This window comes from Cyprinus carpio, chromosome A6 (genome assembly GCF_018340385.1).
Source record: "Cyprinus carpio isolate SPL01 chromosome A6, ASM1834038v1, whole genome shotgun sequence".
In the NCBI taxonomy this organism is placed as follows: domain Eukaryota; kingdom Metazoa; phylum Chordata; class Actinopteri; order Cypriniformes; family Cyprinidae; genus Cyprinus; species Cyprinus carpio.
In genome coordinates, this window is record NC_056577.1 from 13,135,969 (window position 1) to 13,163,408 (window position 27,440).

The 27,440-nt window shown below is 38.3% G+C and overlaps 1 protein-coding gene across 5 annotated transcripts in view; it reads left to right on the plus strand.

Annotated features, from left to right (window-relative positions):
- LOC122145291 (endonuclease V-like) overlaps positions 1-27,440 on the plus strand; it is a 239,877-nt gene that overhangs the window by 7,839 nt on the left and 204,598 nt on the right. For 4 of the 5 annotated variants that reach the window (XM_042758112.1, XM_042758111.1, XM_042758110.1 and 1 more), the window contains exon 2: positions 23,082-23,252. The exons of the other annotated variant lie outside the window; for it this stretch is intronic. In XM_042758112.1, the coding sequence (XP_042614046.1) occupies positions 23,082-23,252 (171 nt within the window). The remainder of the gene's footprint in view (positions 1-23,081; positions 23,253-27,440) is intronic. 5 annotated transcript variants of the gene reach the window in all.

The window sequence follows — 27,440 nt, forward strand, 5'->3', positions numbered from 1 at the left end:
AGAGTTTGCAAGTACGTGAATTTTAGGATTATTATATTGCGTGTAGCTGTTACCTTCTATGACTTTATCTATGTTGCATGTAAAATTAAAATAAGTAATGTAATAATTAGGGGTGTGCCCGAAGCCGAATACCTTATTCAGAAAGGCACGGATAATGGCTTCAAAAATATAATTCTTCCTGAATATTCGGCTGAGGCTGGCACAGTCTGGTGTTTGCTATATAACAGTTGAGCCAGGGGATCAGCGCAATATTATACACAGACCTCTGAAGTAGGGCTGCACGATGTGTCGTTTAAGCATCGATATCGCGATGTACGAATCCACGATAGTCACATCGCAGGATGTGTGATGTAGGCTGTCGTAGTTGATCCGTTATTCATTAACCGTATGGGCCAGCTGCTCCCCGCCCCTTGACGAATGTGATTCGCGGATTAATTGCACAGCTTAACCATCATAGAGTGAAAGTTTATCATTTGCATGTGTTTTTAAGTCCTGTCAGTTTAACGGCGCATATAAGAATGAGCAGAGAGAGAGAGAGAGAGCGAGCGAGCCCCGGCCGCGCGCGCTCACCTTCACCGTCTTCAAACAACACGAGCGTCTTGCTCTCTCTCCCTCGCGCATATTAATCAAAATCAATTGACACGATGCTGTCGAACAAAAAAAAAAAAAAAACACCTATCCAGTGATGAAATGTTTTCTGTGTTGTCAAATCTTGTGCGATATCCTAAACTGCCGAGATAATTACACAACGCGTGCCGTACACATCTGATTCACGAACTAATGATTCCTTTGAACCGATTCAATTTAATGAATGGTTTAAACAACTGACCTGTCCAACACTGAACTCACGAGACGTCTGAATTGGTGTATAAAAAAAAATCTGTAACACTTTACAATAATGTTCTATTTATTAAACTATTTAACTACATCATTTAACATTTACTATTACTAAACTGCACTTCTACAACATTGTTCATTTCAACATTTAGGCTATAGCCTTCATTGTTGATATCAAAAGTTGTACAGTATTTGTTAACATAGTTAATGCACTGTGAAGTAACATTACCAAACAATGAACAGCTGTGTTTTTATAAACTAAAATAAACAAAGATTAATAAATATAGTAACAAAAGTATTGCCCGTGGTAAGTTCATGTTAGTTAATGTTAACAATTCAAACCACATCCTAAAGTTACAAACAAAATAATTTACTCTAAATAATACTCTGATGTTTAAATCATTTAAAATGAGAATGTAAGTGTGCTCACCCCCATTTTTGTTTGTAAGAAAAAATTAGATTAGATTTCATATCGCAATATATATCGCAGAAAAATAAAATATCGCAATGTCATTTTTTCCCAATATCGTGCAGCCCTACTCCGAAGTCACGCAATAGAGTGTGACGTGAATGAATGTAAACTTTATGAATGAAAAGAGCGCAAATCAAACACCGCATTGCTGTTGCCTCACCGTGCATCTCTCAGAAATCAGAGCTTGGCAAGAGTAATATCACCTATAATTATACATCATCTGTCTGCCATGATAAAGAGACCCCCTCCACGCCGCAGCCCTCTCCTCTCATTTCACTTGTTCTCACACCCCCTCGTACGACTGGGAGGGGTGGAGGGTACTGGACTCCTTATATCGAAAGATTGGACATTTGATCTTCAACCACCACCTACAGGTAACCTTTCATTTGAATCACATGCTGTTACTGTAACCCACCCTTCCTAAATCCACTTTGTGGTCATTTATCGTCCCCCAGTCAATTGGGAAACTTCTTGGAGAAGTTGGACGGGCTGCTATCAAACTATCCTGAAGATGGTACTCCCTCTGGTACTGGCTTTTGGCGACTTCAACATCCACCTAGATAACCCCAGGCTGCTGACTTCAACACTCTGCTTCGCCTCATTTGATCTCAAGCGAGTCTCTACTACAGCGACTCACAAATCGGGCAACCAACTGGACCTCATCTACACGCGCTGGTTGCTCGTGGACAACACTTTATTACTCCACTGCACCCCTCAGACCACTTCCTCATTACTGCTAATCTAGCACTTACACCTGAAGCGGCACACGCTCACAACGCTGGGTCCCCTTTCGACGGAACCTACGCTCACTCTCTCCATTCCACTCGCCCTATCTCTGTGGTTGCATCCTCAACTTCCTTCACTCTCGCCACTTTTCAGCTCTGGACACGAACAGTGCTACGGACACTTTTTTGGTCCACTCTGACCTCTTGCCTTGGACAACTTTTGCCCACTGTCGTCTAGGACCAGCACGCACCACCCCATCTGCCCCCTGGCTGTCCGATTGTACTCCTTGAACATCGCTCTATAACTCAGGGCTGCATAGAGGAAATGGGTAAATCAAGAACTCGACCGACCTCAGTGTGTATCATCTCTCCTCTCTTCCTTTCTCTGCAAACGTCTTCACTGCTAAAGCATCATATTACCACGACAAGATTAACACAACTGTTTCTTCAAACCTGACGCTCGACAACTCTTCAAAACCGTTCTCTTCTCTTCTTAATCCGCCTCCACCGCCTCCTCAATCGACTCTTACAGCTGATGAACTTTGCAGTTTTCCTTCACGAATAAGACAAGAACCATCATGACCAATTCTCCACACCGCCAGACTGAGGATAACTTCACAACGACTAATGCTCACTCGTTCCTCCCTCCTTCTCTACACTGTCAGAGACGGACGTTTCCAAACTTATCCGGTCCATTCATCCTACTACTTGCCCACTGGATCCGATCCCCCACTCACCTCCTTCAAGCGATTGTTCTTCTTCAAAGTCTTACCTTCTTCACTTACTCACATTATCAACTCCTCTCTTCACTCTGGAACATTTCCCTCAGCATTTAAGCAGGCCCGGTTAAGCCCACTGCTGAAGAAACCATCTCTAAATCCAGCACTTCTAGAAAACTACAGACCGGGTATCCCTTCTTCCATTCATTGCAAAGACACTCGAACGAGCGGTGTTCAACCAGCTCTCTATGTTTTCTTGTACAGCAACAACCTCCTGGACAGCAACCAATCTGGCTTCAAACAGTGGCCACTCCAACTGAGACTGCCCTGCTCTCGGTTACTGAAGGAAGCCCTGCGACTGGCAAGAGCAGCTTCAAAATCTCAGGTTCTCATGTTTGCTGGACTTGTCTGCTGCGTTTTGACACTGTTATCACCACCAATTCTCCTGGTCCACCCTCAAAATGAGGGGCATCTCTGGACCGCTCTCCAGTGGCTTAACTCCTACCTTTCTGATAGATCCTTCATGTGTCTTGGAGGGGTGAAGTTTCTAAGTCACAACAACTTGCTACTGGGGTTCCTCAAGGCTCATTACTTGGACCGCTGCTCTTCTCCATCTACATGACGTCATTAGGATCTGTCATTCAGAAGCATGGCTTTTCCTATCACTGCTACGCTGATGACACTCAACTCTACTTCTCAATTCCAACCAGATGGACCCCGACGGTAGTTTGCTCGCATTTCAGCCTGTCTGATGACACTAGCTGGATGTAATGACCATCACCGTCAGCTCAACCTTACTAAGACTGAACTGCTGGTGGTTCCAGCTAACCCATCGTTTTCACATCACAACTTCTCTATACAGCTGGGTTCGTCAACCATAACTCCTTCCAGGACAGCCAGAACCTAGGAGTTGTGATGGATCATCAGTTAAGCTTCACAGACCATATTGTACAAAACGACGCGTCCCTGCAGATTTGCCTTATACAACATTTAGGAGATTAGACCCCTTCCTGTCAGAGCAAGCCACCCAACTTCTTGTCCAAGCTCTTGTATCTCTCCAGACTGGACTATTGTAATGCTCTTCTGGCGGGCCTTCCTGCATGTACTATCAAGCCTCGTACAACTGATCCATAATGCAGCGCGAGGGTTGTCTTCAATTGACCAAAAACAGCTCCTGTGACTCCTCTCCTCATCAGGTTACACTGGCTACCAGTAAGCCTCCTCGCATCAAATTCAAGGTACTGATGTCTTGCCTACAAGACGACCACTGGCACAGCGCCAACATAACCTAAACTCACTAGTTCAGTCTTAATGCGCCCTCCAGAAAGTTTGCGCTCTGAAAGTGAACGACGTCTTGTGGGTGCCCTCCCAAAGATGTGTCAACAATCACTCTCCACGGACTTTTTCCTGGACTGCGCCCAGCTGGTGGAATGACCGTCCCGATCTCGAATTCGAACAGCTGAGTCGTTTACCTCATTTTTTAAAAAACATCTAAAGACTCATCTTTTTTGCCTGCACTTAACCAACTATTACTAGTACTTATCTTTTCTTTTTTCTGTCTATCAGATTTCAAACAAAAAAAAAACCCAGGCTACGTGTTTCTGTACTAGACTAACTGAGACTTGTCATAGCACTTGTATACCGTTTGTTGTTCCGTCGTTGATCTGATTGTTTCTACTGTTCTCATTTGTAAGTCGCTTTGGATAAAAGCGTCTGCTAAATGATTAAATGTAAATGTAAATATATTTTTAGAAATCAATAAATATTTTAGTTTAACAAGGCATACTTGTTCAGTGATAACTATGAAAAAAAGATAGTCATAACGTTCTTAAGCAACTGTACGACGTTCCACCCGGTTTTATCCGGATGCAGATACAATTTTGTGATTGTTACAGATACAAATACAGATACAAATACTGTCTGTTACATGAAAATGTAAATATATAATGTCATAATTATAAAGTTTTGACAATTTACATATGTAATTCTTGCAATGGGCTATGAATTAATAAGTGTTTATTGATAACAACTACTTCATGTCTTTTCATTTACAGTAGCATGAACCACGTGTAGTCGATTACCTCGAGTATTTTTTAAATAAGAAATCGACTAGCAGAAATCAGTAGTCGTGCAACCCCTAATATATATATATATATATAGTTATTTGTATGTATGTATGTACCAAGAGTTCCTGTAAAACCACAACAAATTCCTTGTGTTTGCACACACTTAAGTGGTGAATAAAGCTCATTCTGATTCTGATTCTAATAAGAAAACACCCCTACAACAACGTCATTTTAACATTAGTATAATAATTTTAACATGAGTTTCGGAAATGAATAATAAAAAGGAAAAATAAAACACTGCTTAGTATTTACTCTATGAATTCAATATGCACTGATTCTTATTTAAGCTACAAAAGTTATTTAGGTAAGAGCAGTGAGTGATTTTCTCCGTCTTTTGTTCATGGCCGCAAATATTGCAGGCTGTAGTGATATGCATATTGCGATATGCACATTTGCGATATTTAGATAATTTGGATATATCACACAGCCCTACTAAATAACTTTGGTAACTTTCATAAGTGTAGCTGACCTCATCTGAATGATGACCAAAACTTTACTGATGTTCTATTGAGTTTATTGCATCCTTTTTCACTCAAAAAAAAAAAAAAAAAAAAAAAATCACCAAAAGAGCTAAACAAAACACCAGCACGAGAAGTGCACATTAAATTCTCCATCTCAGTTGCATCATCAACAAACAGCGAATTACACAAAACACTTATTACAACTAACAGCAAACAAATATATACAGATCTCATGTCTTTTTGGGGGGTGATTAATAAACTGACAAACTTTAAATACGAAAAACTGTGTGCTTTTATTACCCATATAGCTCCGTAGACTAGAAAACCCTTCAAAATAAGAGTCCCGCCTTAGTAAAGGAGATCTCATACATATTTAAACTTACAAAACATATTATGTTATTAATCATTATTCATATTCATAGTTATTAATCATTTTATAAATATAAACTTAAAGTGACAACCACCAGTTTATATTTAAAGTCTGTTTATGAAGTATTTACATAGACATTCAATGTGGAAGTGCTTAAAGAGAGTTTAATTGGAGCAGCAACAATTTTTGATAAATATCAAGTAATATTTATTAAAATCAAAAGATTTTGCTAAATAAATAATCTAGGTCATGTATTAAGGTCATACAAATTTTATTATGAACAACTATTATTGACAATATCTATGAAATGATACTTTTTCTTTATTGATGTCACACTGAAGCTGTGTGATTTTTAGAGCCCGACCGATATATCGGCCGGCCGATATTATCGGCCAATATGAGCTAATTGCATTTAAATCGGCATCTGCGTTTATAACGGCCGATGAAACATGAGAAACAGAGTCTCATGCTTCACTCATGTTATGAGTGTTTTGCATAGTTTGCCCACCAGAGGGAGTTCTGCAATTCCCCAGTTGACAACAGCGCCAGAAATCCACTACAGAAGAAAGCTATCAGCCGAGCCACGGAGATGTACTCTTTCGACGGTGAGTCTGTCGTTCGTCATGTGAAATGATTGTAGATTTAGTTCATACACTGTATATAAAAACAGTGTGGTAGTTCTAGCTAACGGTCCTATCATTATCACTACTAAATATTCTGTAACATCCTTGACTTACAGCCGCTAATGCATTGCTATATTATATATTAGCCACAAAGCTAATACCATGTTTATCAGTGGAAGATCGCGAACGTTAATAAGAGGTCAAACTATAACGTATAGCGTTTAACTTATTCTAAATATATCTGCAGTGTTTCCCATATAATGACCGCGTAACTGTGGCAGGGGGGCGCGTGTAGTCAATGACTAGAAGTTATGTACAGCGTGCCTCGAAAAAACAACAACAACTGTTACGTTATTCTAACACTAACATAGCTTCCTTTTTAGCAGGCCCCTTAAATGCTTGCTATTAACTTGTTTTGAAGGTGGTTCTTCTCAAAATTGACAGCGGTGTGTTCATGACACTAACGTTAACCATTCAACTTCGAATTGATTCCGTAATCTTCCGGTAACAGTAGGCTAACTTTACGTTCGCCAGCGCATGACGATGTTTTGATTCAGACTGTACAAAGAGAAGAGGAGAAGATATACGGGTCCGTTGTGAATGTGTCTGTGAGAGCAAATATAGTGTAGTTACAGTTACTACAGTAGGTGCGTCAGAAATGATTAAACCAGAGGGGACATGTAAATAAATGTGAGCTGAACAAGCGCTTTTTTTTTCCTTCTTTTTTACAGATTGTTTCAAAGCAGCTTTACAGACATAACAGAAAAATGTTGTAATAATATAGTTAAATATAAGTAGGTAATAGGTAATACCTATTGCTTGACAAATAAAAAAAAAATATATATATATATTTCTCTATATTTCTCATTTTTGCCTATGTAGAGATCCCTGTTTATTAAGTTCTACTATCTAATCTTATTATTAAGTTGGCTTGAAAAAAGCCAACTTACTGATCTACTATCTAATCTTATTATTATTATTATTATTCTTCTGAGCCAAATTTTAAACACTATCTCCTCCTAGAGCTTTCAAGCTAGAACCACCAAACTCGGGTCAGACCTTCAGACTGGTCTGACTCGGGTTGCTATATCTTTTCTAACTGATCCGGCTTATGGTTTTCCGTAAACCAGACTACCAAAACCACCTTAAATCCCATAGACTTTCATTGAGGGGGTGCAAACTTTTACAAAATAAGACTTATAATGCAATTTAAGTTGTCTACTACCATAGCAAACCTTAAAAACTCTCTACTGAGAATACAGCTAAAACCAGCCTAAGCTGATCAGTTGCTTTGGCTAGTCTCCCAAGCTGGTTTTTTAAGTGGTTTTGGCCACTGTCACGCTGGTCTTAGCTGGGTTTTAGCTGGTTTTTACTGAATCCACTGGTTTAAGCTGGTTTTGGCCGGATTAGCATAGAAACATGCTAACAACATGCAAGTTACTCACTAATCAGACTAGAAACATACTTCTAACATGGTTTAAAGTGGTTTTGGCCACTGTCACGCTGGCCTTACCTGGTCTTAGCTGGTTTTCTTTTGCTGAATCAACTGGTTTTAGCTGGTTTAGTATAGAGAAAAATGAAAACAACATGCTAGTTACTCACTAATCAGACTAGAAACATGCTTTTTAACATGGTTTTAAAGTGGTTTTGGCCACTGTCACGCTGGCCTTAGGTGGTCTTAGCTGGTTTTAGCTGGTTTTCTTTACTGAATCAACTGGTTTTAGCTGGATTAGAATAGAAAAAATGTTAACAAAATGCTAGTAACTTGCTTATCAGACTAGAAACATACTTCTAACATGGTTTAAAGTGGTTTTGGCCACTGTCACGCTGGCCTTAGCTGGTCTTAGCTGGTTTTAGCTGGTTTTCTTTACTGAATCAACTGGTTTTAGCTAGATTATCATAGAAACATGTTAACAACATGTTAGTAACTTGATAATCAGATTAGAAACATGCTTTTAACATGCTTTTAACATGGTTTTAAAGTAGTTTTGGCCACTGTCACGCTGGTCTTAGCTGGTCTTAGCTTGTTTTTAGATGGTTTTAGCTGGTTTTCTTTACTGAATCAACTGGTTTTAGCTAGATTATCATAGAAACATGCTAGCGACATGCTAGTCACTTGCTAATCATGCTAGAAACATGCTAGCGACATGCTAGTCAATCACTAATCATGCTAAAAACATGCTAGTCACTTGCTAATAATGCTATAAAACTTGCTAGCGACATGCTAATCACTTGCTAATCATGCTAGAAACATGCTAGCGACATGCTAGTCACTCGCTAATCATGATAAAAACATGCTAGTCACATGCTAGTCACTTGCTAATCATGCTAGGAAACATGCTAGCGACATGCTAATCACTTGCTAATCATGCTAGAAACATGCTAGCGACATGCTAGTAACTTGCTAATCATGCTAGTGACATGCTAGTCACTTGCTAATCATGCTAGAAACATGCTAGCGACATGCTAGTCAATCGCTAATCATGCTAAAAACTTGCTAGTGACATGCTAGTCACTCGCTAATCATGCTAGAAACATGCTAGCGACATGCTAGTAACTTGCTAATCATGCTAGTGACATGCTAGTCACTTGCTAATCATGCTAGAAACATGCTAGCGATATGCTAGTAACTTGCTAATCATGCTAAAAACATGCTAGTCACTTGCTAATCATGCTAGAAACATGCTAGCGACATGCTAGTCACTCACTAATCATGCTAAAAACATGCTAGTGACATGCTAGTCACTTGCTAATCATGCTAGAAACATGCTAGCGACATGCTAGTCACTTGATAATCATGCTAGAAACATGCTAGCGACATGCTAGTCAATCGCTAATCATGCTAAAAACATGCTAGTCACTTGCTAATCATGCTAAAAACATGCTAGCGACATGCTAGTCACTTCCTAATCATGCTAGAAACATGCTAGCGACATGCTAGTCACTAGCTAATCATGCTAAAAACATGCTAGTGACATGCTAGTCACTTGTTAATCATGCTATAAACATGCTAGCGACATGCTAGTCACTAGCTAATCATGCTAAAAACATGCTAGTGACATGCTAGTCACTTGTTAATCATGCTAGAAACATGCTAGCGACATGCTAGTCACTTGCTAATCATGCTAGAAACATGCTAGCGACATGCTAGTATCTTGCTAATCATGCTAGCGACATGCTAGTCACTCGCTAATCATGCTAAAAACATGCTACTGACATGCTAGTCACTCACTAATCATGCTAAAAACATGCTAGTGACATGCTAGTCACTTGCTAATCATGCTAGAAACATGCTAGCGACATGCTAGTCACTTGCTAATCATGCTAGAAACATGCTAGCGACATGCTAGTCAATCGATAATCATGCTAAAAACATGCTAGTCACTTGCTAATCATGCTACAAACATGCTAGTGACATGCTAGAATACCTTGCTAATCATGTTAAGTACATGCTAGTCACTTGCTAATTATGCTAGCAACATGCTAGCAACTTTGCTAATCATGCTAATGACATGTTAGTCACTTGCTTTTAATGCTAGCAATATGTTTAATCACTTTCTTTTTTAAACTTCTGAACTTTTCAAAATTTTAAATCTTTTTAAACTTTTTAAACTTTTCAAACTTTCTAAATTTTTCAAACTTTCTGGTCAGGCTTTTTCAAGCCAACTTAAAGTTTGAACACAAACTTTACTATCTAGTTATTATTATTATTATTCTGAGCCAAATTTTAAACACTATCTCCTCCTAGAGCTTTCAAGCTAGAACCACCAAACTCGGGTCAGACCTTCAGACTGGTCTGACTCGGGTTGCTATATCTTTTCTAACTGATCCGGCTTATGGTTTTCGTAAACCAGACTACCAAAACCACCTTAAATCCCATAGACTTTCATTGAGGGGGTGCAAACTTTTACAAAATAAGACTTATAATGTATTTAAGTTGTCTACTACCATAGCAAACCTTAAAAACTCTCTACTGAGAATACAGCTAAAACCAGCCTAAGCTGATCAGTTGCTTTGGCTAGTCTCCCAAGCTGGTTTAAAGTGGTTTTGGCCACTGTCACGCTGGTCTTAGCTGGGTTTTAGCTGGTTTTTACTGAATCCACTGGTTTAAGCTGGTTTTGGCCGGATTAGCATAGAAACATGCTAACAACATGCAAGTTACTCACTAATCAGACTAGAAACATACTTCTAACATGGTTTAAAGTGATTTTGGCCACTGTCACGCTGGCCTTACCTGGTCTTAGCTGGTTTTCTTTACTGAATCAACTGGTTTTAGCTGGTTTAGTATAGAAAAATGAAAACAACATGCTAGTTACTCACTAATCAGACTAGAAACATGCTTTTAACATGGTTTTAAAGTGGTTTTGGCCACTGTCACGCTGGCCTTAGGTGGTCTTAGCTGGTTTTAGCTGGTTTTCTTTACTGAATCAACTGGTTTTAGCTGGATTAGAATAGAAAAATGTTAACAACATGCTAGTAACTTGCTTATCAGACTAGAAACATGCTTCTAACATGGTTTAAAGTGGTTTTGGCCACTGTCCCGCTGGCCTTACCTGGTCTTAGCTGGTTTTAGCTTGTTTTCTTTACTGAATCAACTGGTTTTAGCTAGATTATCATAGAAACATGTTAACAACATGTTAGTAACTTGATAATCATGTTAGAAACATGCTTTTAACATGCTTTTAACATGGTTTTTAAAGTAGTTTTGGCCACTGTCACGCTGGTCTTAGCTGGTCTTAGCTGGTTTTTAGCTGGTTTTCTTTACTGAATCAACTGGTTTTAGCTAGATTATCATAGAAACATGCTAGCGACATGCTAGTCACTTGCTAATCATGCTAGAAACATGCTAGCGACATGCTAGTCAATCACTAATCATGCTAAAAACATGCTAGTCACTTGCTAATCATGCTAAAAACATGCTAGCGACATGCTAATCACTTGCTAATCATGCTAAAAACATGGCTAGCGACATGCTAGTCACTCGCTAATCATGATAAAAACATGCTAGTCACATGCTAGTCACTTGCTAATCATGCTAGAAACATGCTAGCGACATGCTAATCACTTGCTAATCATGCTAGAAACATGCTAGCGACATGCTAGTAACTTGCTAATCATGCTAGTGACATGCTAGTCACTTGCTAATCATGCTAGAAACATGCTAGCGACATGCTAGTCAATCGCTAATCATGCTAAAAACTTGCTAGTGACATGCTAGTCACTCGCTAATCATGCTAGAAAAACATGCTAGCGACATGCTAGTAACTTGCTAATCATGCTAGTGACATGCTAGTCACTTGCTAATCATGCTAGAAACATGCTAGCTAGCGACATGCTAGTAACTTGCTAATGCATGCTAGAAACATGCTAGCGACATGCTAGTCACTCACTAATCATGCTAAAAACATGCTAGCGACATGCTAGTCACTTGATAATCATGCTAGAAACATGCTAACGACATGCTAGTCAATCGCTAATCATGCTAAAAACATGCTAGTCACTTGCTAATCATGCTAAAAACATGCTAGCGACATGCTAGTCACTTCCTAATCATGCTAGAAAACATGCTAGCGACATGCTAGTCACTAGCTAATCATGCTAAAAACATGCTAGTGACATGCTAGTCACTTGTTAATCATGCTATAAACATGCTAGCGACATGCTAGTCACTAGCTAATCATGCTAAAAACATGCTAGTGACATGCTAGTCACTTGTTAATCATGCTAGAAACATGCTAGCGACATGCTAGTCACTTGCTAATCATGCTAGAAACATGCTAGCGACATGCTAGTAACATGCTTATCATGCTAGCGACATGCTAGTCACTCGCTCATCCTACTGACATGCTAGTCAATCATGCTCAGAAAACATGCTAGCGACATGCTAGTCACTTGCTAATCATGCTAGAAACATGGCTAGCGACATGCTAGTAACATGCTTATCATGCTAGCGACATGCTAGTCAATCGATAATCATGCTAAAAACATGCTAGTCACTTGCTAATCATGCTACAAACATGCTAGTGACATGCTAGATACCTTGCTAATCATGTTAAGTACATGCTAGTCACTTGCTAATTATGCTAGCAACATGCTAGCAACTTTGCTAATCATGCTAATGACATGTTAGTCACTTGCTTTTAATGCTAGCAATATGTTAATCACTTTCTTTTTTAAACTTCTGAACTTTTCAAAATTTTAAAAATCTTTTTAAACTTTTTAAACTTTTCAAACTTTCTAAATTTTTCAAACTTTCTGGTCAGGCTTTTTCAAGCCAACTTAAAGTTTGAACACAAACTTTACTATCTAGTTATTATTATAATTCTAATGATGACATGAGTAATGATACATGGTGATATTATAAATACACATGCTTATTCTTTCTCTGTCTCTCTTTCTGCCCTACAGATGGCTGAAAAAGGTGAACGCTGTAGCAGCAAAGTGTGGGACTACTTCTGCAAAGATTCCTCTAATGCAGTGTTCTTTTTATCATTAAAAAATATATACTTTTGATGTGCAATTGTTTTAGTCATTGAGACTTTAATCTAAGACTTTTTTTAACATAATCCCTTCTGGAAAATGGTTTATACAGCCCACATACATAGAACAGGCAGATATTTTGCTATTGAATGTTGTGTAAGTGTAGTTTATAGGAAATGGGTCTAATATCAAGTTTATTTTCAAAAGCAAAATATCGGCTTATAAATCAGCTCTTTTCGAGTTAATATCGGCATCGGCATCGGCCCCCAAAAATCCATATCGATCGGGCTCTAGTGATTTTCATAGTAGTGTACCCTCACCTTACGATAATATGAAATCTTTAAAAATTAAATCAGTGTTAAACCACAGACCATCATAAACTGTCAATTTATAATATTAGGGATTTAAAAGTATAAGCCAGTAATGCCTGTGAAGTAATATATTAGCGTAGCACACAATCTAATACAGCTAGTCATCTAACTGTGTTCTGTTCATCTGTGCTATGTTGCTAAAACTATCTTTTGGATCTAACTGTGATTATTTCCCACATCCAAGTTCCAGGTAATAATATGCAAAAGTCTAAACATTTATCTCCTAATTTTACTGAAAGTAGTGAAACGTGCCCAAAATAAAAGCTTAAACATCTAAAAAGTGCACATTTATGCTCTTCTTTTGGTGAAATTTTTCAGACAGTTTTCAAAATGTCCGCCAGACAGTGTGAACACATGGAGACTCATATCTCGGTGTGCAATGATCTGATTTACTTAAAATTGCAGGAGGTATATAGTAACAAACACATCAATTGGTCAAGATATCAAGTAGGATAATAAATTATTTTTTCTTTTTATAATCTGAGCTCAAAAATGGAAGTGTGCTTAATGTGTACGTGAGTTTAATAGGTACGTTTACCCTATTTAATTTATACAGTGAAGTTTTATTTTACATTTGTTTACTTTATTTCTGTACCTCAAAACTGTTAAACCTATATAAAAAGCACTGTTTATTTAATATATCTTTGTTCTGTTGTATTTATGTAGGCCTGCTGAATGTTAAATGGATCCAATCCATGTTCATTAGAAATGATCTGATGATGCAGCAATAAAACTGCTAGTATAATTTAATGTAGGTGTTTTTGAACTTTCCTGATTTAAAACATGATCAAATAATCTATTTTGATGCCAAAATGTCAAATAAGAGAGGAAGTAACACCGAAATTACCCGGAACAATTGTACCAGGAACTTTTTTCCCCAGGAACTATTTTCGCCCCAGACCTGTTGCTTTCTGTGTTTCCACCGCGGTCTAAAGTACCGGGAAGATTAGGCAAATAGTCTGGTGACGTAGGTCTGCACACGTTTCAATACAATACAAAGTAAGCAAATTTTGGACTTGCATCCTCGGTAGTTCAGACTTTGCGCGTTCAACTCGGGAGTGTGATGACTGCGACGACGCAAATCCGGTAATTCTGCTAACAGCAGCGTACGTGATAACATCAGTAAGCTCGCCATGGCTACTGCAATTTTCCTCACTGTATATTTACAATAAAACGAAATAGGATATAAAATACCACTGCCTCCTTTTGTTTTTCATTTAAAAATAATAATAGCAGCAGAAATGTACTTAGTTCAGGGAAATGTGTATATATACAGCCATTACAATGAAACGAAATATATCAATTGCTTCTTTTTATTTTCATTATAACATATAGATAAATTGAATACAGGCTGAAGATTACCTGTTAGATTTACCCAAAACGAATTGTATTTTATGTTTGACCACTAAAGAGACATCAGAGCCAGCGGCAAATGTCAAGTCAAGTCAAGTCACCTTTATTTATATAGCGCTTTAAAAAGAATGCGTCAAAGCAGCTGAACAACATTAATTAGGAAAACAGTGTGTCAATAATGCAAAATGACAGTTAAAGGCAGTTTATCATTGAATTCATTGATGTCATCATGCAGCTCAGTTCAGTTTAAATAGTATCTGTGCAATAATTTGCAATCAAATCAACGATATCGCTGTAAATGAAATGTCCCCAACTAAGCAAGCCAGAGGCGAAAGTGGCAAGGAACCAAAACTCCATCGATGACAGATTGGAGAAAAAACCTTGAGAGAAACCAGGCTCAGTGGCGAAACCAGCAGTTCAATTCCAGGCTGCAGCAAAGTCAGATTGTGCAGAAGAATCATCTGTTTCCTGTAGTCTTGTCCCGGTGGTCGTCTGAGACAAGGTATTTACAGGGGATCTGTCTCTGGGGCTCTAGTTGTCCTGGTCTCCGCTGTCTTTCAGGGCTGTAGAGGTCCTTTCTAGTTGCTGGTCCACCATCTGGGCTGGATACGTACTGGATCCGGGTGACTGCAGTGACCCTCTGACCTGGATACAGACTGGATCTGGTGGCTACGGTGACCTCGGAATAAGAGAGAAACAGACTAATATTAGCGTAGATGCCATTCTTCTAACGATGTAGCAAGTACATCAGGTGTTATGGGAAGTGTTCCCGGTTCTGGTTTACCTAATTAATGCAGCCTAAAAATCCTTTAACGGATTTGGATATTAGAAGCATATTAGTGTGTTATGTTTAAACTAGGTTAAAGAGATGGGTCTTTAATCTAGATTTAAACTGCAAGAGTGTGTCTGTCTCCTGAACAATGTTAGGTAGGTTATTCCAGAGTTTAGGCGCTAAATAGAAGTAGGATCTGCCGCCCGCAGTTGACTTTGATATTCTAGGTATTATCAAATAGCCAGAGTTTTGAGAATGCAGCGGGCATGGAGGACTATAATGTAACAAGAGCTTGTTCAAATACTGAGGTGCTAAGCCATTCAGGGCTTTATAAGTAATAAGCAAGATTTCAAAATCTATATGATGTTTGATAGGTAGCCAGTGCAGTGTTGACAGGACCGGGCTAATATGATCATACTTCCTGGTTCTAGTAAGAACTCTAGCTGCTGCATTTTGGACTAACTGGAGTTTGTTTACTTAGTGTGCAGAACAACCACCCAATAAAGCATTACAGTAATCTAACCTTGAGGTCATGAACGCATGGATTAACATTTCTGCATTTGACATTGAGAGCATAGGCCGTAATTTAGATATATATTTGAGATTGAAAAATGCAGTTTTACAAATGCTAGAAATGTGGCTTTCTAAGGAAAGGTTGCTATCATATAGCACACCTAGGTTCCTAACTGATGACGAAGAATTGACAGAGCAGCCATCAAGTCTTAGACAGCGTTCTAGGTTATTACATGCAGAGCTTTTAGGTCCTATAATTAACACCTCTGTTTTTTTTCAGAATTTAGCAGTAAGAAATTACTCGTCATCCAGTTTTTTTATATCGACTATGCATTCCGTTAGTTTTTCAAATTGGTATGTTTCGCCAGGCCGCGAAGAAATATAGAGCTGAGTATCATCAGCATAACAGTGAAAGCTAACACACCATGTTTCCTGATGATATCTCCCAAGGGTAACATGTAAAGCGTGAAGAGTAACGGCCCTAGTACTGAGCGTTGAGGTACTCCATACTGCACTTGTGATCGATATGATACCTCTTCATTCACTGCTACAAATCGATGGCGGTCATATAAGTATGATTTAAACCATGCTAATGCACTTCCATTAATGCCAACAAAGTTTTCTAGTCTATGCAAAAGAATGTTTTGGTCAAAAGTGTCGAACGCAGTACTAAGATCCAATAGCACTAATAGAGAGATACAACCACGATCAGATGATAAGAGCAGGTCATTTGTAACTCTAAGGAGAACAGTCTCAGTACTATGATAAGGTCTAAATCCTGACTGGAAATCCTCACAGATGCCATTTTTCTCTAAGAAGGAATATAATTGTGAGGATACTACCTTTTCTAGTATCTTGGACAGAAAAGGGACATTTGTCAGAAATTTCAGAAGGACTAGCCTAGTTGAGAGTGCTCTAGGCGGATACATGAGCACTGAGCTCCCGCTGATCGCGTGGAGCTGACTGGCGCTGTCTTTATAAATAAACCCCAGAGTTTTAAACAACTACATTCTCGTCTGAAATACTTTTAAAATTACATTTCATGACACGACAGTAGTTATATTTTGAAAATGATCAGAATAAATGGTGGTTGAAATCACAGTGCTGCGTGAACTCAACCAATCAGCATGTTTAGCGCCCAAGTCCCGCCCCCAAAAGTTCCAGAACTTTAAAAAAGTACTACCTCGCCAGCAGGGACTTTCTGAGGGGCATTTTTTTACCCGGAACTTTATTTAGTTCCTGGTTCCTGCGGTTGAAACACACCAAGTACCAGCCCAAAGTCCCTAGTTCCTGGGTAAAGTTCCAGCGGTGAAATAACGCGGATTAAGTGTTTGTTAAAATCGGTATCAGCCCCAAGAAATCCTGTTGGTGCATCCCTACTCCAAAGAGAAAGGAAAAATTGAAACCCCTTTAAAATGCCAACAGAGTCTTCACTTGTGGAGAAATGGAGGATATTTCTTCCTCACAGAGACCTCCTGTTTCCAGTTCCCTAAAGAGAATTGTGCTGCGTTGTTATTTGAGTGTATAACTAAACTGTGTTGAAGTTTACCCTAAAGTTCTGTTAACCTTGTCTGTGGAGTGTATCCTTTTTGATGGGGAGGTGGATGCCAAGTTTTGTTTTGATCTGTTTTCTCCTGGTTTTTGGCTAGTAAGGGAGAAAGAATGTTGTATTTTATTTGTATTTTGTTTTTCCTTTTCTTTGAGGTAAATTACGATTAATTCCCCTTTTAGACAGTTTGATCTTTTGTTTGTTATTTTGGACTTGCTCCCCTTCCCTAAAGCTTTTGTGACTTCATTGTTTAAAAGAAGAAAGAGAGCAAAACTACTTTAAGAAAGAATATCTTAAAAACATTTCTTTTGTCAAATCAAAGAATAAATTGCCTAAATAAATTTTGTGTGTGCTTTCTTTTAATTTTTAAAGTCCCCTTCCTTTGGGCTGTAAACTGGGTGAACTAGGACATGGAAAAAGGAGTGGTTTTTGTGTGCTCTCCTTCACCAATTAGTTGTTTGCTTTTATTTACTTTTTAAAATTTAGGCATGTAGCATTAGGTCATGTGAAATGCTTTCTAAGCTATTTTTCTTTCTTCAGTATTCACTTTGTTCTGTTGCTATTTGTCAAATGGACCCTTTTATTAACTAGAGATATACATTGAGGTCATAAGTATGTGTATATGTTTTGCAATTGTATATTATTATTTTTTTTATATGAAAAAATTTAAATATTTGTCCTATTTTGCCAACTTATTCAGCGCAGTTAGTTTAACAGTACACTGAACAGTTCAGACTTAGACCAAAGACTGATTAGCTATTCAAGTTCAGTTTATTTATAAAGCCCATTTAAAAACAGCCACAGGCTGACCAAAGTGCTGTACAAGTTAGAAAAAAAAATAAAATAAATAAGTACACTAATAGTACCAAAACAGTTAAAACAGAACACTCTTGTAAGTTAAAAACAACAGAGAATAAATAAGTTTTGAGACATGACTTGAACTCAGACAAAGTGCAAGCCAATCTAATACAGAGTGGGAGCTTGTTACACAGTGTCGGGCAGGCCACTTCAAAGGCTTGGTTTCCCTTCGATTTTAGCCGGATTTTGGGTATCTGAAGGAGGAGCTTAACTTTGGATCTAAGGCCTCTGGTGGGAGAGTAGGGGTGAAGAGGATCAGACAAATAAGAAGGTGCTAAATCATTTAATGATTTAAATACCAGTAATAAAAATTAATCGGAAGCCAGTGAAGGGATCTCAGAAGGGGGTTGCGTGATCAGATTTCCTCTTTCCCTTCAGGAATCTCGCCGCAGCATTTGGAATGACCTTTAAGCATGCCATATGGGACAAGACATGCTGTTAGGTTGCCTAGAGAACTCTTATTTTTCTTAGACATGGGCATATAGATTTGCATATCATCGGCATAGCAATTCAATAAAACATTATGTTTCCTGAAAATGGAACCCAAAGGGAGAAGATAGAGAGAAAAAAAAATCAGGAGCTAAAAAAGAGCCTTGAGGCACACCACAGGATAGATTGCAAGGAGAAGAAGAGAAATGTCCTATTTTTACAGAGAAAAGTCTATTGGTTAGAAAAGATTTAAACCAACTTAAAACAACCCCCCCCCCAAACCCAACGCAATGCTCCAGCCAAGAGATAAGGACTGCATGATCGACAGTATCAAAAGCAGAGGACAGGTCTAACATTAATAAAATGACAGAGTCCCCCGAATCTGTTGCCATATAAATAGCATTAAGAACTCTTACAAGAGTGGTTTCTGTGCTGTGTAGTGATTTAAACCCCGACTGAAACTTCTCAAGAAGATGATTGCCAGTCAGGAAGGTCTGGAGCTGTAAAAGCACATTTTTTTTTCCAATATCTTTGAAATAAATGACAAAGTGGAAATCGGATGAAAATTTGATCAAATAGAGGCATCAAGTGAAGGTTTCTTTAGTACAGGTGTAACCGTGGCAATTTTCAAACTAGATGGTACAGCTCCTTCTAACAAAGATTTGTTAGATAGCAACACCACCCCAGGGCCGACAGTGTCAAATATTTGTCAGAATATCTGTCCATGCAGTATTTAAAACAATAAAATGATTTTTAGCATCAAGATCAGATAATAGAGACTCTAATCATACAAGTGGGTTGACCTCATTATAGAGCTTGACAAAATTCTCAAAAAATGAGGCAAATATTCACGGACTGGTGTACCATCAGAGGCAGGTGTAAGAGAAGGCAGTGGGAGGGACAATTTAAATAAAACAGGAAAATGATCATAGATGACAGAATCAACAACTTCAACGTCAATTACAGATAGACCATGTGACAAAATTAAGTCCAAAGTATGTCTATGAGTATGTGTAGGATGATTAACCCACAGCAGCAGCTTAAAAGAGTCAATGATGTTTAAAAACTCAGGAGTTAGGTACTTAGAGGGGCAACATACATGGACCTTAAAGTCACATAAAATAAGGATGCGATCGTGTTTAGTGATCAAATCTCCTACAAACTCTGAAAACTCTACTATGAAGTCTTTGATTGGATGTGGTGGTCGATAGATCAGAGCTAAGACCACAGGTTCAGACCAGTTCAGAAATAAAATTTGAGCTTCAAATCTTGTGAAGGTTGCGGAAGATAACAGTCGTCATTGTGGTCTGAAAGAATCTTTAGCAATGATAGCTAGCCTGCCACCTCTGCCTGATGACCGCGGAGCATTGTAAAAGTGATAGTTGGCTGGAACGAGTTCAGAATATGGACTGAGGTCCCCTACCTTCACCCAGGTCTCGGTGATAAACAGAAAATTGAGGTCGTGGTGTTTTTGCATGAGATCTGCAAAATTACCAAGCACCAAGTCCATTTCAAAGGGAGTTATTCTCTGTTAGTAAGCACTGTTTCTGAACTCCCTCAAATTCCTTGATTGCAGATGATGAATGGCACATAAAATACTTGTACTATTCACTGATCAGCCACAATATTAAAACCACCTGCCTAATCTTCTATTGCTCCTTGAACAGTTTTGGTGGTGGGCAGGGATCATCAATGGGCACTCTGACAGTCTGTCACTACACAGCTGCGTAAGAAGCAAACTGCAATGCACTGTGTGTTCTGACACCTTTCTGTCATGGCCAGCATTGTTTTTCAGCAATCTGAACTACAGTAGCTCTTCTGTGTGATCGAACCAGACAGGCTAGCCTTTGCTCCCCACGTGCATCAGTGAGCCGTGACCACTCATTAGTCAAGACGCTGACACTGTTTTACTGGTTGTCCTTCCTTGCACCACTTTTGATAGGTACTAACTAGGGATGTGTGCTACTACTAATTTCATTGACGTTTAAACAGTCTAAACTTGAATCCCTGAGAAGACAGTCAAAACCATTGTGTGTATATGTGGTCAAACTTAATTATCCAAACTATTAATAAAACACTCAAAAAATTCAAAATACTACAACACCCAAACATATACTATATAAAAACATGGACCTAGTTAATATAATTTAAACGGTTATAAAAGGAGATAGAAAAAAAAATCATGTCCGTGACATCACCGGTAGTTTTCTGAAGAGCATTTTTGAAGCTCAAAGTGGAAAGAGTGGGCAGTCGTCATCTGGGCGTCACTCACGGATCAGGAGCTGAAGCCATGCCCACCTAGCTCGACGACAGTGTCAGCAGCAGCAATCCACCTGTCACTCAAAATTACCAATATTTAAAAAAGACATAAAAAGTAAATTAATATAATTTAAACGGTTATAAAAGGAGATAGAAAAAAAAATCATCTGTTGCCATGAAGGGCAAAATTAGCTATATAGACCAAAATCATTTTTTGTACCAGGCTGTAAAGGTTTTTTTTTTTTCTGCTGTAAAGTTGGGCATTTTAACATGGGGAGTCTATAAAACCTGTAAACCAAGCAGTGCTGTGCCTATAAACAATATTTTATTAGTAATTAAAAATGTCAGGGAAACCTTTCCTGAAGTCTGTTCATTTTTATTAATATTGTTTCCACCTTTAAACTAGTAAATACGCTCGAACCTTGCTCAACTTCCAAGACATTTCTCTGTGCACACAGTGACACATGCATGCAAGGTCTGAGGTGAAATTTAATGTATTTGTTTTCCGCTTCAGACGTCCACTTTCAAATTGTATTATTTTTAAAACATATCATTAAAATGCCTGGATATTGATATAATTTCCAATGTTGACTAACAGCAGCTGTTCCATTTAATCAAATAACTTTTCTCTGAGGGATTCAAGTTTAGACTTTTCGGTTACAATATTCATTCATAACCACTTTATTTTGGGAATACCCCACAAGACTTGCTGTTTTGGAGATCCTCTGACCCATTTCTCTACCCATCACTATTTTTCACCTGCTTTCTACACTTGCAGTTCAAAAACTGACTGTTCACTTGCTGCCTAATATATCCCACCCCTTGACAGGTGCCGTTGTATTGATGTAATCAATGTTATATACTTCACCCGGTTTTAATGTTGAGGCTGATCATTGTATAGGGGATAGGGAGTGATTCAGACAGTGTAAATATACTTTACTTTTTTGGGTGAATGAGGTCTGGTTTCATATCAGTGTCACGTGTGCTCTTCTCCAGAGACAAGATAGCACACAGCAGATCATATGCTCAAGCCAGCGCGGACCACAAAATGTGTCCATTCAACCTGAATTTTACACAAAATGCTTGTAGTATGCGTGTAGTATATTTTATACCATGATGGGGGAGATCAAACATGGCAAATTGCTAGACATCCTTAGCATTATAAACAGCAATGATGAGTAGAATAATATAAAACTGGTGCCATGCTCTAACATACACTACCGGTCAAATGTTTCGTACTGGTAGTGTTTGTTTGATGATTTTTATTTTATTTATTTCTTTAAATGTCTCTACTTTACAACCACTAATAAACAGCCAATATGTTAATAATAGGTGAGCTATTATTAACATATTGGCTGTTTATTAGTGGTTGTAAAGTACATATTCTGCATGTCCATATTCTACATCCCTAATCCTACACAATACCTAAACCTTACAGTTACCTTACTAACTATCGATTAGCAGCAAAGTTTATTGAGGCAAAAGTCGTAGTTAATGGTTTGTTAAAGGCGAGAATTGGACCTTAAAATAAATTGACCAAAATATATATATTAGTACTTTTATTCAGGAATAGATTGATTAGAAGTGACAGTAAACATATTAATAATGTTACAAAACATTTCCATTTAAAATAAATTCTGTTCTTTTAAACTTTATATTCATCCAGAAATCCTGAAAAATAAAATGTATAATGGTTTCACAATTCTACTGTATTTTTGATCAAATAAATGCTCTATTGGTGAGCATAAGAAACATTCAAAAAGATTTTTTTAAAAATCTTACAGATCCCAAACGTTTGAACGGTAGTTTAAATTACATGTACTTCAAACATAACACCACCAGCATTACTAAAAATAAATAAATAAATAATAATAATAATAAAAAATTCCCCTCTAATAGTATTGGTTCTATAATAAATCTAAAGGGCACCTATCTTAATTTTTAAACTTTGACCGTCACCAGCTGTCAAGTGCTACTTTGCCAGGCTGCAACATAAACGAAATGCTATTGGCTATTTTTAAAAAAGGGTGATGAGCCACATATGTTCTGATCTGATTTTCTGTTTCAGTGGATATTATGTCAACATATTAAATAATGCTGGGCATTTCAAGACAATTCAGAGGGACTTTAAAGATTTCTATAATGTGTGTGTATTGTGTGTGAAGAGCAGGCACGTCTTAGAGAAAGTGTGAAGGAGGAGGACACAGAGGATTGGCAGAGGAGTCCAGACTTCAGCGGGCTGAAGAGAGTGGGAGGAGTAGATCTTTCATTCATTAAAGGCGATGACATCAATGCCTGCGCTCATCTGGTGGTGCTCACTTACCCTCATATGAAGGTGCACATCTCCACTTAGATCCACTTATCTTTAGCTGTAAAACCTCTAGCAATTGTCTACTGTTGATATACTGTATGCAAGATGCCTTGCTTTTTTGCCTTACAGTATAATTATTGATAAGTAGAGTTAGATGCAGGTAAATGTTTAGGGCCACTTTAGCCTGTTAGACACAAGGCAAGGCAACTTTCACCAATGTTCTCAAATGTTACTAATCTGTTTTACACCACAAATTTGAGCAAAGTCGTTGCACAACTAAAGCAGCAAAATTTGTACTTAGACTTCCACACTTGCAGTGTTTCCACTGCAGTAATGACTGCTGTGCTCTTGACATAAGATAAAACAATTTCTAGGTACCTTGTGTGAGAACTTGTAATAATACTAATGATTATTTTGAAACTAATTTTATTAACTTGAAATAAACCTGATCTCAATTAGGTTTGAGACCTGTTGCTACGACAACAACTCTGAGATGAGTTTCAAAGAACAGAACAATACAGGATTGAGTCAAATTGTCAACAATCATAGATAACTCAGTAACCCATGAACAAAATTAGAAAAAAAAAAAAAAAAAAAAAATATCAAGTCTCCCAGAAGGGGAGAAGCCACTATAGATTTGTTTCTATTATTTTTCTGTTCTTAAATAAAAGTCTATGGTGGCCCATAGAGCTGTTTGGTAAATATTGAGGACAGTGTGAACATTAACCATAATGTTTATATATGCTAATAGCTTTTGATTATTTTTTTCCTAAGACTGCTCTTGGTAAATTTATTGGATCATGCCAACAACATCAATACCAGTTATGCCATGATCGGCCAAACTGCCACTTTGATTATTTTTGAAACATACCTTTTTTGAACTCCTCCTAGAATGTTGGTTTGAGTTTCACCAAATTCAACTCAGATCATCTTTAGACCATGCCGGCATAAAGTAATAGTTTTCTTGTCAGTTACCACATCAACGAATTTGATCGCATGATGCCAAACTCAGGTTTCCTGAGGGACCTTAAAAAGTCTTAAATTTACTTGTATCAAATTTAAGGTCATAAAAAGTAGGGGTGCTCCGATTGATTGGCTACCGATCACAGTCGGCCTATAATCGCTTTGGGATGATTGATTGACGGTCTCAAAAAACCGATCTCAAACTGATGATGCGCCTGCAGAGAGAGGTTTGGCATCTCACACAGCCCCCCCATTATCAGAGGCGTGTCCACCTGAAATCCAGCTGTCCAACCCTCCACCCCAGAATCCGTAGGTGCCACCCCAGGTGCCCCCCCCCAACCCCCCACCAACTCCCCACCAGATGTCTTGCGATAGATTTGTTTTTAGTAAATTTCTAACTGCATCTGGCAGTGGCGGATCCTGGCATGCGTAGCTGCCTAGGGCCGCTTTCTTCTCCTCTTTATACTTAATTTTAGCCGGTTTCTATAGCGTGATATTTGACAGATATCGAGAGCGCATAATGTTACGTGATCCATGTAATGCGCGACCACGAATCTCCACTCGCAAGTGGATTTCCTTCACTCACACAAAACTGGATGTGTGCTTTTAAATATAAATTGTTCTTCTATGAATTGGCTCTGCTTTTGCTCAGAGATTACGTTTTGCAATAAAAGCGTATTAACCAGGTTCCAGAAATAATCACTGAGGGTGCTTCTAAAATTAGTGAGGGTGCTCTAGTCTTAATGCCCATTTTCACATCCCGTCTATTGCTTTGGTCATCATTGTGTCAATCACTGCTACTTCGAGAGTGAATCCCACATAAATATGCAGATGTCATTCCCGACACTCTGCAATGTGTGTGTGGCTGAAAAACAAAGTTCTACATTTTAAATGGATCATAGACTAGAAAGCTTGTAAAGAGTGCTCTTTACCACTAAGAAAGCTGTCACTCTTTGTTTAGTGAGTGTATACACTATGTATTTTAACATACACTCACCTAAAGGATTATTAGGAACACCTGTTCAATTTCTCATTAATGCAATTATCTAATCAACCAATCACATGGCAGTTGCTTCAATGCATTTAGGGGTGTGGTCCTGGTCAAGACAATCTCCTGAACTCCAAACTGAATGTCAGAATGGGAAAGAAAGGTGATTTAAGCAATTTTGAGCGTGGCATGGTTGTTGGTGCCAGATGGGCCGGTCTGAGTATTTCACAATCTGCTCAGTTACTGGGATTTTCACGCACAACCATTTCTAGGGTTTACAAAGAATGGTGTGAAAAGGGAAAAACATCCAGTATGCGGCAGTCCTGTGGGCGAAAATGCCTTGTTTTTTTTTTATTCTTTATTTCTTAAACAACTTATTTATAACTATTATTATTTATAACTATTTACAACAAAGCCCAAGATCCGCCCACATTCATAAGATACAGAGACAAGAAGGAAAAGAAAGAAAGAAAAAAAAGAGAGAGAGAGAGAGAGAGAGGGGAATCCTTGTTTAGAGGTATAACCAATACCTCTCAAGATTTCAAGAGGTCTGATAAAGACTCAACAAGGTCCAACCAAAACTGTACTGTCCTTCTGGTGGCGCCATGCACTTTAGCTGTGGGATACTCCAAAAGAGCAATGTCCAGCAGATAGGACATCCAAGTAGACGTAGCTGGGATAGATGGCTCAAACCAAAGTTTCAGGATAACCTTTTTGGCAGCAGTTAGGGCAGCAGACAAAATCCTCATCTGATTGACAGACAGTGATAGCGATTAATCATCCAACAAAAAAAAAAAGCAGTGGATCCTTTTGGATCTGAGTCTTTAGAAGATCAGTCAATATGTCCTGCACCGAGGACCAAAACATCTCAATTCTAGAACAGTCCCAGAACATATGTATATACAGTATGTACCTTGACTTTCACTGCTGCATAGGTGACATAAGGGGTCAGGCTTTCTTTTCATTTTATATAATAAACAGGGGGTGGCATACGCCTTATAGATTAACTTATAATGAATCATTTGATGTGCTGGGTTCTTTGAGGTAGCAAAACAATTTCTCCAGACAATGTCCCAGTCAATCAGAGTGTTAAGTTCTCTCTCCCAGAAGCTCTCAATCGGAATATTTGAGTACTGTCGCACCACAAGCGATTTATAAATTATACTCACTATACCTCTAGAATCCATACTAGAATCTATCCAGTTTATCATAGGATGAGGAGATAGTTTAGTCGACCAGGGTACACCATATGCTTTCAATGCAGATCCCAATCTTACAGGAAAAAGGAGAATCCTGGGAGAGAGAATTCATCTTTTAAAATCTGAAAGGACTTGAGCCCATAATCATTGTATAGATCTTTCAAAGTGTAAATACCACATTCAACCCAGCATTTAGAAACAAACGGTTTGTTACCAGTACAAAGATTATTATTATGCCATATGGGTGTAGATTCATAGTAGAGATTTGAAACTCCCATAATCTTTTCTGCTGCTTTCCAGATTTTAATAGAATTACTTATAATTGGGCCAAACTTTTCCAGCGCTTTCTTCGATACATTAGTAAAGGATAAATCTTGTAGACGTAATGGGTAAATAATATTACCTTCTGGGGCCCGCCATGGCACAGGGGAGTCAGCATCCATCCAAGTCCTAAGCGGCCTCATTTGGTATGCTAGATAATAGGAACAAAAATCTGGTAGGGATAAGCCACCATGAGGTTTTAGCCGGTGCATAGATTTAAGTCGAATTCTAGGCCTTATATTATTCCATAAGAATTTTGTTACTGCTGTATTAAGCTTTTTGAAATAATCAATAGGTGGAGCCTGAGGTAACACTGAAAATAAAAAACTTACTCTTGGAAGTATGTTCATCTTAATAGTGGCTATCCTACCATGCAGCGCCAAACAGAGTGGAGACCAACAGAGAAGATCACTCGTGATCTTATCAAGGAGAGACTGATAGTTCCACTTGGAGATGCGAGATAATGAAGGAAAAACTCTAATTCCAAGATAATTAAACTGGTCACTAACAGGAATCATATTAGGTAAGGCTTGAATCTCTGATTTGGCAGCTAGATTAAGGGGCAGAAGTACTGATTTGCTCCAGTTAATTTTATAACCGGACAGTTTACCGAATGTATCAAATAATTTTAAGCATTCGTTAACCGAATCTGTGATGTTTGATACATACAACAAAACGTCATCGGCATAGAGTGAAATTTTCCTATAAGACGTATTCATACAGCTTATAGGTGCTATTGCA